The sequence below is a fragment of the Pocillopora damicornis genome, chromosome 7, assembly GCF_964200805.1.
Source record: "Pocillopora damicornis chromosome 7, jaPocDami1.2, whole genome shotgun sequence".
Taxonomy (NCBI): Eukaryota; Metazoa; Cnidaria; class Anthozoa; order Scleractinia; family Pocilloporidae; genus Pocillopora; species Pocillopora damicornis.
The window spans coordinates 4,030,001-4,044,616 of NC_142676.1; the positions used below are offsets into that span (position 1 = coordinate 4,030,001).

The following is a 14,616-nucleotide window of genomic DNA, read 5'->3' on the forward strand; positions in this document are numbered from 1 at the left end:
CAGTAAACCGGCCGTTAAATTGTAATTTTAGCATTAGCTGACACTTAAACTTCAACTGATTTTTGACTAGTTCGAAAATTACATCGATTTTTAAAAACATGATAGTATTGTAGCAGATCAGTGACAATTGTCAACTAGTCATTTAGAAGCTTCAAATGTAAAACTGAAAAATGTAATCATTAATTATATCTAATTGCCAAGCACACGCTGAGTCAAAACTGTGAAGACAAGGCAGGCAACTAAGCTCCTGATATGGACAATAAAGGCTATTTTGCATCAAATGTGAATTACAGTGATCATTTACGACCGGGCGACCCTAAAAGCGGGAACGGCGGAATGGCGGAATGGCGGAAAATGACCCCAAATCCTAAAACACGGAACGACGGAAAATGACCCCAAATCCTAAAACACGGAACGGCGGAAAATGACCCCAAATCCTAAAACATGGAACGGCGGAAAATGACCCCAAATCCTAAAACACGGAACGGCGAAAAATGACCTCAGATCCTAAAACATCGAACGGCGGAAAATGACCCCAAATCCTAAAACACGGAACGGATGTCAGGGCATGTTGCACAAATTTTGTACAAAGACACCAAGCGCTTGGCTCATTTATCCCCACGACGATAACGCGCGTGACTAAAATTAAGTGTTATTAATTTTTTTCTTTTACTGTGTGGAATAAATAATAATGAACCATTATGCATGAAAGATAGCTGCGTTTTCGCGTTGTAAACCTGTTTAGCTACCTTTTGTTATGCAAAACTTGCCATGAGTTTGCCGCGGCATAAAAAGTCGCACAGCATGTGGAAACCAACTCCACATACCACACTACAATAAACAATTATAACTTTGATATTTTTTTTCTTTTACTGAGTGGTATAAATAATAATGAACCATTATGCATGAAAGATAGCTGCGTTTTCGCGTTGTAAACCTGTTTAGCTACCTTTTGTTATGCAAAACTTGCCATGAGTTTGTCGCGGCATAAAAAGTCGCACAGCATGTGGAAACTAACTCCACATACCACACTACAATAAACAATTATAACTTTGATACGTTTCCTGGTCACGTCTGCATTGATTTATTGAAACAATAATATCTCATATGCTTGTAAATGTGAGAACATCACAGGAACGTTTTCAGGCTTCTCAAAATATGACAACGTTCTGCCCAAGCTCCAAACTTAGACTAGCGTAAGAAAGTTAGCAGAAGGAAGCCGTCAAGAAGAATTTGAAGAAGGGAGCGAAGTCGAAAAACAAATATTCAAGCATCATTGCACACGGTTCCATGCACACAGCTTGAAACCTAACGATATGTTCACTTTTATTCCCATGGAGTATTTTTGCCTCTTTGAGGAAAAGACGCTTTTCCTTCTCGTCCTCACCTCACAGTTTTTTGATAACGACCTTCTCAGAATTGTTTCTCGCCACAAAAACCAAACCATAGGATCCTCGACCGATAGCCTCTTCTTTGTCTCGCAACTGCTTCCACTCGAATAATGGTAAACCATGACAATCCAAAGATCCGCCTGAATTACACTTCCCTTTCAGAAAGGGCAATTTAAACGCCATAGAGTTGACGATTTGCAATTTGTTGAGGAACAGAAGAAATCCGCTGAACGAATTGGTGAAATAGCCTCTTTTTTGTTTAGAAAGTTTATTTCTTCAGCTGATATGTAAGCCGTAAATTTCACAGTAGGATGGTGGTGTTTTGGACACCTGGTCGCGAAGAAATTCTTCAAATTCTTCTTGACGGCTTCCTTCTTCTAACTTTCTTTTGTCGTTTCACGCCATGAGAAATTCCCACGCGCGTGACAACCTGCAAACCTCTCTTCAACTAGTGTTACTCAAGTCCCAAAACTTATTCGTGGATGAAAAAACGCTCGCATTGAAGGGCTCGTAACGAGGGCTTGCTCTCACGCTAGTCTAAGTTTGGAGCTGGGGCTGAACGTTGTCATATTTTGAGAAGCCTGAAAACGTTCCTGTGATGTTCTCACATTTACAAGCATATGAGACGTTATTGTTTCAATAAATCAATACAGACGTGACCAGGAAACGTATCAAAGTTACAATTGTTTATTGTAATGTGGTATGTCGAGTTTGGTTTCATGGCAAATTTTGCTTAACAAAAGGTAACTAAACAGGTTTACAACGCGAAAACGCAGCTATCTTTCATGCATAATGGTTCATTATTATTTATTCCACACAGTAAAAGAAAAAAATTAATAACACTTAATTTTAGTCACGCGCGTTATCGTCGTGGGGATAAATGAGCCAAGCGCTTGGTGTCTTTGTACAAAATTTGTGCAACATGCCCTGACATCCGTTCCGTGTTTTAGGATTTGGGGTCATTTTCCGCCGTTCGATGTTTTAGGATCTGAGGTCATTTTTCGCCGTTCCGTGTTTTAGGATTTGGGGTCATTTTCCGCCGTTCCATGTTTTAGGATTTGGGGTCATTTTCCGTCGTTCCGTGTTTTAGGATTTGGGGTCATTTTCCGCCATTCCGCCATTCCGCCATTCCGCCATTCCGCCATTCCGCCATTCCGCCATTCCGCCATTCCGCCATTCCACCGTTCCGGCTTTTAGGGTCGCCAAAAAATATCGATCAAAACGCTCTTAGTTTAAACTCTATGACGGAGATCTTCGAAAAAAGGAAAGGTATTTTAATTTTCATACACTTTGCGTTGACTCCGGGTGGCAAGGTAAACGAAATTTACAAACATGTCAAATACTGTATATTAAAATGAATTAAGATAAACAAGCTACGAAAACAATTTGAATATTAGATTTGACCTCTGACCCTAAATCTTGACAAAAAGCTACAAATTGTCTAGTCTGTGACCGACCTGTTTACACTTGCGTTTTTGAATTTTGTATTAAATTTTCATCTGCTTATGAAACACTGAGCATGCCAAATTCCCTTGAATAAGCGCCTAAGGGCATTTTTAAAATTTCGGCTTAAAGGAGAGGCTCTTATTGGAACCAGGGCGCTAAAATCCTTCAAAGTTTTGTAGATATTGAGTATCTTTGTCCGACTTGAGAATTGCGCCAGTGCAATTTTTTCTCTCGCAAGTTTGTTTGAAAGTACATACACTGGGATGGAAATTGGATTTATATGTCGACCAAAATCTATTATATCATTGCACCGGCTTCATTGCCGAGAAAATATTTTCTAGTGATCAGGTATCCAAAGATCTTCATGGCTGAACCTGGAATTTTCGCATCATAAAGAGCGGAACACTTTATATTTCGACGTACCTCTTATGTAACCGATAGCAACCACGTAGACGTATTTTCAAACAGGAACTTGAAATTCTCCGCAATCGGTCCATGGACGTCATCAATTTATTGAGCGGTCAAGTGCACCAAACCTTATCACCCAGTGACTTTTGATAAAGTGTACTACAAGGTATTGTTTACATTTCTTGTCGCAGTGTCTACAACGACAATGTTCGTGTCACCTTTGTTTACAAGACAGTCGCTGCAAATCAGCCACAATTTTTTAACATGAAAATTTAAATAATCTACTCAAATATTTAAACACCTGCTGGCCACGTTTTTCTTTCTTTCTTAGGCGCTCCAAAACTGCTTAATAGCTTTATTTTTCCCCCTATTGTTGGTCACCGCGACTAGCTAAGTGAGGAGATGAAGACACCGATGTTGAGTATCATAAAAAGTCTGGCAGTTCAGTCCAATGTTTTTGTTAATTGATTAAACTTCAACTTATCACATATAAGGTTAACAGTACCATGCTTAAGTTGAGCCATTGCGCCAGTTAAGCAGGAGACGTAGGCCATTGAAAATGAAGGCGGGAAAACTAAAATTTATCTCCACAACACTGCTACACTACGCGGAGCCACCCTGGAATGCTGGACAGCATCGGCAGATTCTAGTTAGATAGGTGGATTTGAACAAACTGAAAATGCATTAAAGGCGCTTCAAACCTCAATGACGTGAAAGACTGTCTACGCAACAATCAAGTATTAGCATTAATTATATTCAATTGTTATAAATTTGCCTACGTTGTATTTATTTTCATGCATGCTTGGCTTCATTTAGCCCACAGAACTCTCCTTCAGACCACTAAGGAAGGAAGGGACCACAACTAATCCTTACGCCTCGCGACTTCATAGAAGGAGCCTCGTTGTTTTCAAGTTTATTCAATTATCATGTTTTAGCTGGTACTTTTTATTCAGATCAGTCTCAGTAACACTTCCAGTTTGACTAGTCGACCACAGGTAATCTCAACATTTTCCCTCTGAACTATCAAGGAACTAGGCCACCTGTTACCACTAAGTTCTTGCTAAAAATGGCGCTTGAATAAGGATCCTTTGTTGGGTAGTCTTTCCAAATTGCCCTTCACTATGTGTTCTTTCAGCCTTAAGTACGTGAGAAAATGATACATTGATATGCTCGCGGTTCTTTTGTACTAAACATTGGACTTTCACCAACAAGTTACAATCTTGTTAACTTAATTTTTTCTTAATGATTCATCCTAGATTTTTGTTGTAATTTTCGGTGATGTTCTATAAACCCAAACACATTTTCATTGCTTTAGTATTCAGGCGTCGGCTGTAGTGTGTGATTTTTTTATTTTCCTCATGGCCCAGTTTCAGATCGTTTGAATCTGGTTTCTTCAACACATTTTCCTGAGGCGAAATATATTTTAATAAAGCTTAACAGTATTTCTCTACCGGAATGGCTTAAAAAATAGACGTATTGTTCGCAGCCTAAGCAAAAAGCACGTGAACATGCACAAGACCTCCAGTTCACTTTTTCTCTACTCAGATGCGTAAAACATGCACGAAAAGAGCTGTTTCATACACATATGCGATCTAGGAATCTACTTCCATGGTTTATGAGGGTACATAATCTTAAAATTCAATATACAAATTGGAGGAAGTTGAAAAAGCCTCTTTTTTTAAGCTTCAAGGGGGTAAACTCCTTGATATGCATCGATGATCTTAAATTGGTGTAACAGTAAATTTTTCGAAGACACCTAGCCATTAACGGATAACAACAACTTTATTCGCACTATACAAATACAGTTACAAGTTTCAAATTCCTACATTATTGTAGGAATCCGAGACAAATTCCAGACTCAACTAGACCGGCTTTCCTTTTACCATCATGAAGACACGAGTAAAAAAACAGCAGTACCCCCATTCGAGTGATTCACAAGAACTGACATAAAAATGATGTTAGTCTCATCGGTCAATAAGTAGCATCCTCAAGGTTACCTATCGCAGAGATGAATGTCAACTCTGGATGAATGCTTAGAAGCCTCTTTCGGATAAAGAGCTAAAAGGGGAGTTTTCAGCAACCATTTCATAATCTTAATAAGCAAACGAATTTAAACAATCTCACGAAAAGATTCATCGTTCTGGAACTTCGCCGCTGATCTAGGTGATGAATATAAGACATAGGAAGACTTAACCAGCCAGTTTATCTCTTAGGTTGTTTTGGGTGACCAGCTACTGTCTCTTTTGTTGATAAACTTGTAACTGTATTTGTATAGTGCGAATAAAGTTGTTGTTATCCGTTCAGGGTAGACATTACACGGCCTTGTTATTTCTTCGCATAAGTTTCTATTGAAAAGTTTATGAGAACTTTACCTATTTACTGCACTTTTGCAGTAGGAAGAACTACTATGATCTCGTTAGTGTGTCAGCTATTTTAACCATTCAACTTTAAGAAATGATTGAGGTGTAACTTCTCACAATGTCAATACATTAACCAGCATCTTATCATTTTTTTTTCACTTTTTTTCCCTCTCTATTTTTTTTGTCTTTCTTAACGAGGAAATATTTAGCAGCTAAAAGAGAGATCTTGGGAGTTCAAGGATGCTCAAATGAGTCTAGAATTTGATCGCTTTTATCAAAATTAGAAGTCCATTTAATGGAAGGGCACTCGAATGGCACTTCAACACAAAAGTATTAATAATACTTGGACCGCCAAGAAACACTCAAACGTCACATTAGGCCTTAGAAGCTGGAACCTTCTAAAATTTTCACGTTGGGACGTGTAAAGCTCACGTAACACGCCCAAGATTAATATTTCACTATATAGTTTAAACCCAAGTCATGCAAGTCGTGATTATGCCTTAGCAGCTGAGACAAACACACCTGACCGCAAATATAAAGCTTCTTAGCTGCTTGACTAGATCTGTTCGACAGGAGCACGTCAGGCAGCCGCGGCACTGTGTTACGAGTTATTAACTTCATAAAGTGTTTCTCAGCAATAACAAATCTTCCGTTAGAAGGCCACGTGGTGATGCAGCTTTATTTGTTTTCCTTTTAGCTGCAACCTCCGACATTGTTAAGAATGAAAGAACCATTTGACCACTCAAAAATTCATCACATAAAGAAGGTGTCCCGGCATTTTTATTCTTCTCCACGCACACCGACAACAACGGAGACAACTCCTACACCAGTTCGTAACATTTCGCCTTCATTACCACCATAATGACAACTTCCTACGGTTTTCCGCACTTCGTGAAAATCCTCAATCATACTTTGGATCTTTCGTGTTCAGAGATGGCATTGCTATACAAAGAGGACGCCCTCGGCAATCAAAATCCTCAGACTTTGTAACTTATTGATTAGAAAATGTCGCTGACATAAAAAAATTTGTGGAATTACATTTTAAATCAGTGACTCTTGACTTCCGTTCCAGAAAGGGTAGAAGTCTAGAAAAACATAAACGTAGCAGTCGTAGGTTTTTAAAAATCTAACAGGATGCGCCTCGTGAATATTTGATTAACGAAACTGATGAGTATCAAAATGAAAAAACTTCCATAATAGACTCAAGCCTCTGTGGTCATTGGGGGCCGCAGTGTTGCACTCCTACGTGTTACAGTAACGTTGTAAAATAGTTATTCGTTAACCGCACTCCCATAGAAAAAAAAGAAAACAAACCAAAAAGGTGAAATATTTGAAACAAAAACTGCTCAAAACCATAGAGGTATTAAACCATTTGAGTGCTAAGACGTCACAGGACGGAAGGCATCAATGGAGTCTTTTATCAGGGCTGTTAAGCAAACAACGTCGAAAAGTTCGCACTCATTTGGTTATCGTATCTTTTTCTGGTTGGGAAAAATACGTAATTTATTGTAACAAATCCGAGTCAAAACAAAGACGTCGAACAATTAACTCAGCAAAAACAGGATCTCTCTTGCAGCAGCTTAAGGAAAATTCATTTTATGGGAGGAGGTGATAATAGGTCATCACCTCTTATCCTAAATTGAGTTCCTCGAATTAATTTTTCTAAAGGAAATTGCCCATTGCGGCTTTGAAGTTCTGAAAAGAGTGATAATAAAGCTATCAGGCATTTCCTTATTAATGACAGCTAATTAACCAGCGAGATCTTTGTCAAAGCGGCTGAACTCGTTATTACGGCGGCCGAAAACATATAAATTTCCTCCACCGTTCTTCCATTTCAAGCGTTACCTTACGGATACAAAGTTGAAAACAAAGATCAGGTAAGACCAGTGTTATTATGACCGTAATCTGTCTACTGTAGGGAATATTAAGTGCTTTTGAAGAACGTACGCTCCACACGAAATTTTAATCAACTAGAAGACAAGGAGCATATCCCTACACGTCGATTTTGCGACAGACTTCGCTAAGTGCAAGATCATTATCCTTAAATTTCATTTTCTTGAACAAAACATTTACTATGTTAAACAATGGGGGAACATGTATTGTTTATTCTGGTAAAAGTGCGCCTAAAATGTGTTTTAAAACTCCTACGGAGTGCGTGAAGCAGGCTAAATGTTTTATCGTGCACAAATTGTCAGGATGACTTTATCATAAGGACGGAAAACGTCGTGCTTTTTGTCTAACTTGTGGTGACAAAGCCGTAGGAAGAAAACTGAACGGTTTTACAAGAACAGCAACTTTTCAAATAATTTCGAGCCATTATTACGTGTTGATTTAACGTTGCGTGAGACAAGACAGACGACAATTCAATATACTATGAGTAATATGAAAAGGACGTAAGTAAATTTCAAGATAGTGTGTATGGCGAAAAAAAAATAGTCATATTTGCAGCTCCATAAATTTATTTGAACTACAATGTCGACGACTCATTAAAAACTGTCATGTTAAAAAATATTTATCAACAAATTTTAAGTAAAGATTTCATTCACTCGGATGTTTATTTGTACCCAATTCATTGACCAGCTCCCAGTTGGCTTGTTAGCTCAATTGGTAGAGTGCTGCACCGGTATCGCAGAGGTCATGGGTTCAAATCCCATACGGGCCTGAAATTTTTTTCAGGTCCTACTTACAACTACTAGTTTCAGTAGTGTTCTTAGCTGCGAGGGTCTTCTAATTTCAAATTTTAAGTATTTGGCATATCAGCGTAAATTTACATCGCGTTTTGTTTAATCTGCTTGTCCTCATTGTCAACTTAAATTTGTATTGTAGCTCTGAAGCCCTTGAGGTTTGAGCGGATCGTTTGTATTGCGTTTTCTTGACGTCCGTGAGTTATGGTCATCGTGGCTTTCGCGCAAGGTGGAGCTGTATAAATATTCATATTAAATTCCGACACGAATCGTCAGTATTTGCTCAAAGACTTCCTCGAGGCCAGAGCAAGTTTTCAAACTAAAATTACGTGACAGGTTGATGAAAGTCCTTTTTAAATTAGAGAACTAACTTTCAAAACCACAAACAAGTGCAACATTTCCTAAAGCAAAAAGGAAAAAACTCAATTGAAATCCTATCGTGATAATTTCACGTTGAGGCGCTTTGAAAATACTAGACAAAATTAAAAACAGGTAATTAAATGTTAACAACTGAGTTGAAAATGTAAATTGGCCACCGTAAAGAGTAAAAAAGCTGACGTTTCGAGTGTTAGCCCTTCTTCGCCATCTCTTCTTAAACAGTAAAACCCTTAACAGAGTTCTTGGCGTTTGCACGCGAACTTCTAACGAATTCTGTTAAATTAGATCAGTCAGTCTCCTCCCAGTTATTAAAGGAGAAGAAAAAATTTTAATTCTCTCGCCATGTATAAATCAATGCTCTCCCCTAGTATCTTGAATAACCATACTTCGTCAATTGTTTTTATGGCCCGCTTTAAATTACTAATAACTATTGTTTTGACAACAGGTTGGTCTTCCTATTGTGTTTGATACTCAACATGTCACGTCCATCAAGATTGTGTATTTAACAAAATCAAGCCGGCTAGGAGCATCATTACTTCAAAGCTGTATACGCCGGTATTGGTGGAAGGTTAGCATACGTTGTTGAAGCTAAGGAACAAACCTCAGTAGCAGAGCTACGTGTATGAAAAGTAGGTTAGACCTCGTCGGGATGGAAGTTCATGAGAAGGTATGACATTTCTTTCGCCTCCAAAAATATCATTTGTTTGTTTTTGTCTTTTTCAAAACTGTCTGTCATGTTTTTCATAAACTATTTAAATATGAATGAAAGGCACTAACAATTGCCCTTTATGAGTTTTGACTGTTTCTTACTTGGAAATATATAAGCTTTGAAGGACTACCTGAATTTTGGAGTAATTTCAAACTTTTAGCGATTAGCTAACAATTTTTTTGCTCGCATTCTCCTACCATTCCGTAAGGGCTTAAGAAGCTTATCAGAAGAAGTATACGCGTTCTGTATTTCACTTATAGCATTACAAGCAAATATTTTGGTAAGCGTTGACACCATGAACGATGAGACCCAACGAAATTATGGGTAGTGGTCGTACAAATTTACTTTTCTGAAGGTTTACTTTCATGTTTTATTTTCCAATAAAGATCGGAAACCTTCCTTAATCTACCACATGCAGCATGTTGAGGCTTCTATGTGAAGAATTATACCCATAACGCCGTGAAGTGCCATCACTCCTCGCTTATGCTTTTTTTTTTTATGTGGGTGTCAACGCTCCGCATGATGCAAGCGTGATATACAAGACGCTTTGCATGATGCAAGCGTGATAAGCAAGAACAAAATTTTGTGAGCGCATATGATCAGTATGGAGCTAGGCAAACTAATGAATTACAATTAAGCTGACGTAAACGTTATGTATTTAAAGAAGTCGCTTTGTTAATTTAATAAAGGTCTCACCAATGCTCTCATAATATATGGATTTCTTTCTATCTTATTTTAGAATTCATTGCAAGAGAAGATTGTGTCTCTAAATGACCTTCCGTGGAAGATTTTTAGTGACGCAGCTCTTTCTGTGAAAGAGCTTGCCAAGAAAATCTTTGCACTTCCGGCAGTGAGTGACTTCTTTATATACACATCTCGCCTGGATGTGTTCTCCAAAGAGTTGTCAGATTCTTTGAGCTGTGACTTGGAATCGCTCCTGCTGATTAGGAAACTTAAGTATTTCTACAATCAACCAACAGCAGCAGTGCTGCAACAACTTGCCAGTCTATTAGAAAGGTATGGGTTGAAAGCTTGTAAATAGTGTAACTGTTACGTTTAAAATTCCTTGGTGCACTCTTGTCAGTGTTTCTCTCATTTAATGCATATGGTGTTTGTCAAGAGTCGTCACAGATCATTTTCGTCACATACCTCAGACAAGAGGAAAGAAAAATAGGGGCAAGAACAAAATACCGCGTGGTGTCTTCTAGTTTAATACTCTACATACTCGCTCGATGTATTTACAAGAAGCATCTCCGATCGATCCTGGAAGTGTCAACAAAATCCCCGATACGTTTTTAAACCCTCTCATTTTACAAGTTTATCTACCTTTAAATTGTCTCATATCAACGAGCCATTATTCTTTCAATTTCTATCTTAGAATTTCAAGCAATAAAGAAGCCATTTCCAAGTGGAATGAAATCGCCAAGATGGTAGCAGATGAAAACAACATTGGTACCAAGCCTGTTCACCGCTTCCTTAAGGAAACTGGGTGCCCAGAATGTTATCTTGACAATGCTGAGTACCTCGAAAAGTTTGACCCTCACGGACTTTACCCAACATCCATTTACCGCAAATGTGATGGAGACATCTTGGCCAAACCTGATGCATCGGTAGTCGAGTGTACCATGAGGCATACTCTGACCACAACTGCAAAGATTGTATACAAAGTACTAGACCCAGCCAATCCAGAGTTGAAAAACGTGTATAAGCCATTAGGGAGGTTCGTATGATGTGATAATCTAAGTTTCCACGCTCTATTTATATGAAAATATTCGGTGCTTTTACTAATAAATGACCGACAGTTCAAAATTCACTTTAATGCATGTATATTCTTGCATAAAAATGTGTATTTATTACATGATCTATAATTTTGATTCGTTGTGAAGCACTATTTCAATGAAGAGGTAGTTTCCCGAAATTGAATGTCCAACAGCAGCTTAGTATAAACGTAAAACATGAGATTAGAAAATTTTTTTAGATTAACATTTCTTACTCATTTCTGTTTTTCATCCTCAGGTGTGTGGCAGTTGTTGATAGGAATGTGAATAAAATTTACGGAGAAGAAATACAGGCGTATTTCGATGAGCACTGCATCGAGCTGCAGAAGGTAGTCATTACCGCTGGCGAAGTTGACAAAGACATAGCAACAGTACAGCACCTCCTTGTAATGCTGAAAAAATTGCGAGTCAAACGAAACGAACCTGTTTTTGTCGTGGGAAATGGCGTCATACATGACGTCACCGGTTGCGCATGCTCTATGTATCATCGTAACACACCTTACATCATGCTGTCTACCAGCGTGGTGGCTGGCATCGACGCTGGTCTATCTCCTCGCACTGGTTGTGACGGATTTGGCTTCAAAAACCTGTTCGGTGCATATCATCCTCCTGTTCTGACGCTAACTGACAGAAGCTTTTTCCGCTCCCAGCGCAGCGCTTGCTTGCGTCACGGCATTGCTGAAATTGTAAAGATAGCAGTGGTGAAGGATGAAGAACTCTTCGCCCTACTAGAGCAGAAAGGCTGTAATCTTTTGTCTACCAAATTTGGCACAGAGATGGAAGGCTTTCAAGGAGATCAAGAGGCCTTTGGACGCGTTTGTGATCTCATTATTGGCAAAGCTCTTGAGTAGTATGTGAAATTTTGATTGTCTTGTACGTTAGTGCGATCGCTCATTTTACCAGCAGGAAAAAGTTCCAGTCTAAGAACTCCGTGTTGCTTTGTTTTATTGTCCCCGTAACAACAGCATCATAATTGGGATTAGTTCAAAGACTGAAACTAAACCATTTGGACTTATTAACAACCAACTGTGCTTTTAATGCTTTACGTCTTGTGGTATGCTTCTTTGTCGCGTCTTAAAGCATAATGGTGCAATGATGGTCCAACGATAGTGCAATAATGGTGCATCGATGGTGCAATGATAAGGCCTCTTTGGTTTTTGTCTGATATTGCTTCACTCTTTTAGAACGACTGATGAAAGCAACCTTAATAGATTCGCAAGTGAGCGAAAATAATACTTAATACTTAGTTTTTTCCCGTTGTTGCAACCTTTTCTGCATTTATGGAATTGTTAAAAAAAACTTTGAAAGAACTCAGTTGGCACCTACGTCCTGGCGCACGCAGTTACGGACTTTGTTTCATATTTATTGTTGAATTGCAGGTGTGCGCTCATTGTTTCATTCAAAAGATTTAAGCTGACGTAATATGTTTTGTCGCGCATACGAAATAAAGTGGATTTGGAATTTTTGAGTCGAACTGGACTTGTATTGTACCTTCGGTTTTAAAAGGGGTTTTCCAATCGATTTACGGGTTTTGTGGGCTGTTGGGAAAACCGTCAGGACACCTACCCTGCAGGCAATCTTACGATTCATAATCCAGTCTCTAACTTAAATGGTATAACTTTCCCCGGCCCTGACGTTGACTTTGGATGTCAAATATTTTAGTCCCTTTCACTGACCTCGTAGGGTTACCCTAGCATTCACACCACATACTACCAAATCATAGAACTATTTGCAATTTGTCTTTTCTCTCTATTACAGCTACATGAGATCCGAATACAGCAATATTTTTGAAACGCATCAGTGTCGCCCACATGCATATGGGCACACTTGGAGCGCTGGGTACGAACTCGCTTCAGGAATGCTCCACGGTCAGGCTGTGGCCACTGGGATGGGCTTTGGTGCCTATCTCTCTCTCTGCACCGGTTGGATTACGCAACACGAGTTTGATCGGATACTGAAACTCCTCAGTGACCTTGGATTATCTTTGTGGAACCCTGTCATGGAAGATTCTCAGGCTCTGTACCAAATCCAGGCAAGCGTTATTGAGAAGCGGGCGGGAAACTTAGTGGCACCAGTACCCAAAGGACTCGGGAAGTGCGGCTACATTAACGACATGCCTTATGAGCTGCTTGACAAGCGCCTCGGAGAGTACCGGAAGGTCACCCAAGGATATCCAAGGCAGGGGGTAGGCATTGAAGTGCACTGCAAGGATATTGGGCTTGAGGATCCGGCCACTGTTGGAAACGTCAATAGGGAACTCCCCAGTCAAGACGCTAAGGATAATGCATCAGTGAACGAGTGCCATCTCGAAGCTGTTAAGAAGTAGGGTATCTAACGCATTGAACTACGTGACGGTGTGTAATATCAGATACCGTTTTTACCCTTCAATAATCGTTTTATAGAGAATCGAAAAAAAACATAGAGGAGCAACTCTTTGCAACTGTGAATTGTTCAGAATGTGTCTTGCATAACCTTTATGTTACATGCAATAAAAACAATAGCGATTCCGATAGTTTGAAAATTAGAGAAGTGAACGATGGCATTTTACGATAGGATAATTTTCCTGTTGCTCCAAAAGAATTTAAACAATTAATTAATTTTAGATCCAATTCTGGAATCTCAATTCGCTTTTAAATATCTTAGAATTTTTTAGCCAATAATTGTCAATTATCTGTTAGATTTAATTTTATACTTTAGATGATTAAATTCAAATAGCCCCAAAATTGTCACAGCCTCAAAGCATATCGTTTTCAAATAAAGGATTTGATGATCAATCGATTGAATGATTAACCCTTTGGGCCTTAAAAGTGATCAGCATCTAATTTCTCCGTATAATATCACTCCTAAATTACACAGTAAGGTTACGAGAATAAAGGAAATGATCACCAGCTAAAGAGTGCTCTTTGTCGGCATCTTACGAAATACAAAGAGAACAGTGTGGAGAATACAGAGACTAATGCAGGTTGTAAAGGGGGTTAAAACCGAGTGCACGTTCAGCACTGGAACTCCCCCCCCCTCCTTCCCCACCCCAGAAAATTGCACACGCATGCTCAAAACGCTCACTACTCATCTCAAACTAATATTCACGACAGGCGGTTTTTATTAATGTCTTTGCATCACTGCTAACACCTTTGTGAGGCTGAGCTGAGAAAGCAAACAAAAGTTCTGTCAGTTTAAAGTTTTTTGGAATTTCTTTGATATGCCTGTGACACATGATATTAGACACGTTTAATTTGAACTGCCAAAAATTAACTGTCTACTCGCAATTACTATTTCGCTACGGCGAACCCAACTAAGAACTGCATAACAGTGGACGAATTCATGCTAATGATACCAAACTAACGTTCGCTCTCGTTCTTTATTTCGGGGGGAAAAAAAAAAAGGAAAAACGGCTGCTACTCTTTTTAGCTTAATTGAATTGGAACCCGCTCTACTGACCGCAGTAACTAATTTACTATTGAG

The 14,616-nt window shown here is 39.0% G+C and overlaps 2 protein-coding genes across 2 annotated transcripts in view; both read left to right on the top strand.

The window, feature by feature from the left end:
- The window catches only part of LOC113673049 (uncharacterized), a 2,034-nt gene extending 1,753 nt beyond the window's left edge, over nucleotides 1-281 (top strand). The window contains exon 3 of the mRNA XM_089211198.1: nucleotides 1-281. This exon is cut by the window's left edge and continues 437 nt beyond it. Coding sequence (XP_089067324.1) covers nucleotides 1-6 — 6 coding nt within the window. The 3' untranslated portion in view covers nucleotides 7-281.
- A 9,055-nt stretch (nucleotides 282-9,336) lies between these two features.
- LOC149042121 (uncharacterized) lies at nucleotides 9,337-14,042 on the top strand. Its single transcript, XM_089212122.1, has 5 exons — nucleotides 9,337-9,369; nucleotides 10,116-10,393; nucleotides 10,755-11,096; nucleotides 11,393-12,004; nucleotides 12,913-14,042. Exons 1-5 carry the CDS (start codon nucleotides 9,337-9,339, stop codon nucleotides 13,478-13,480), a joined length of 1,833 nt encoding a protein of 610 aa, XP_089068248.1. The 3' UTR covers nucleotides 13,481-14,042.
- Nucleotides 14,043-14,616: the final 574 nt, after the last annotated feature.

Coding starts and splice junctions, on each gene's coding strand:
- LOC149042121 (XM_089212122.1), top strand. CDS start 9,337: ATGACATTTCTTTCGCCTCCAAAAATATCATTT. Junction 10,394..10,754: donor CTTGCCAGTCTATTAGAAAG/GTATGGGTTGAA, acceptor TTTCTATCTTAG/AATTTCAAGCAATAAAGAAG. Junction 12,005..12,912: donor ATTGGCAAAGCTCTTGAGTA/GTATGTGAAATT, acceptor TCTCTATTACAG/CTACATGAGATCCGAATACA.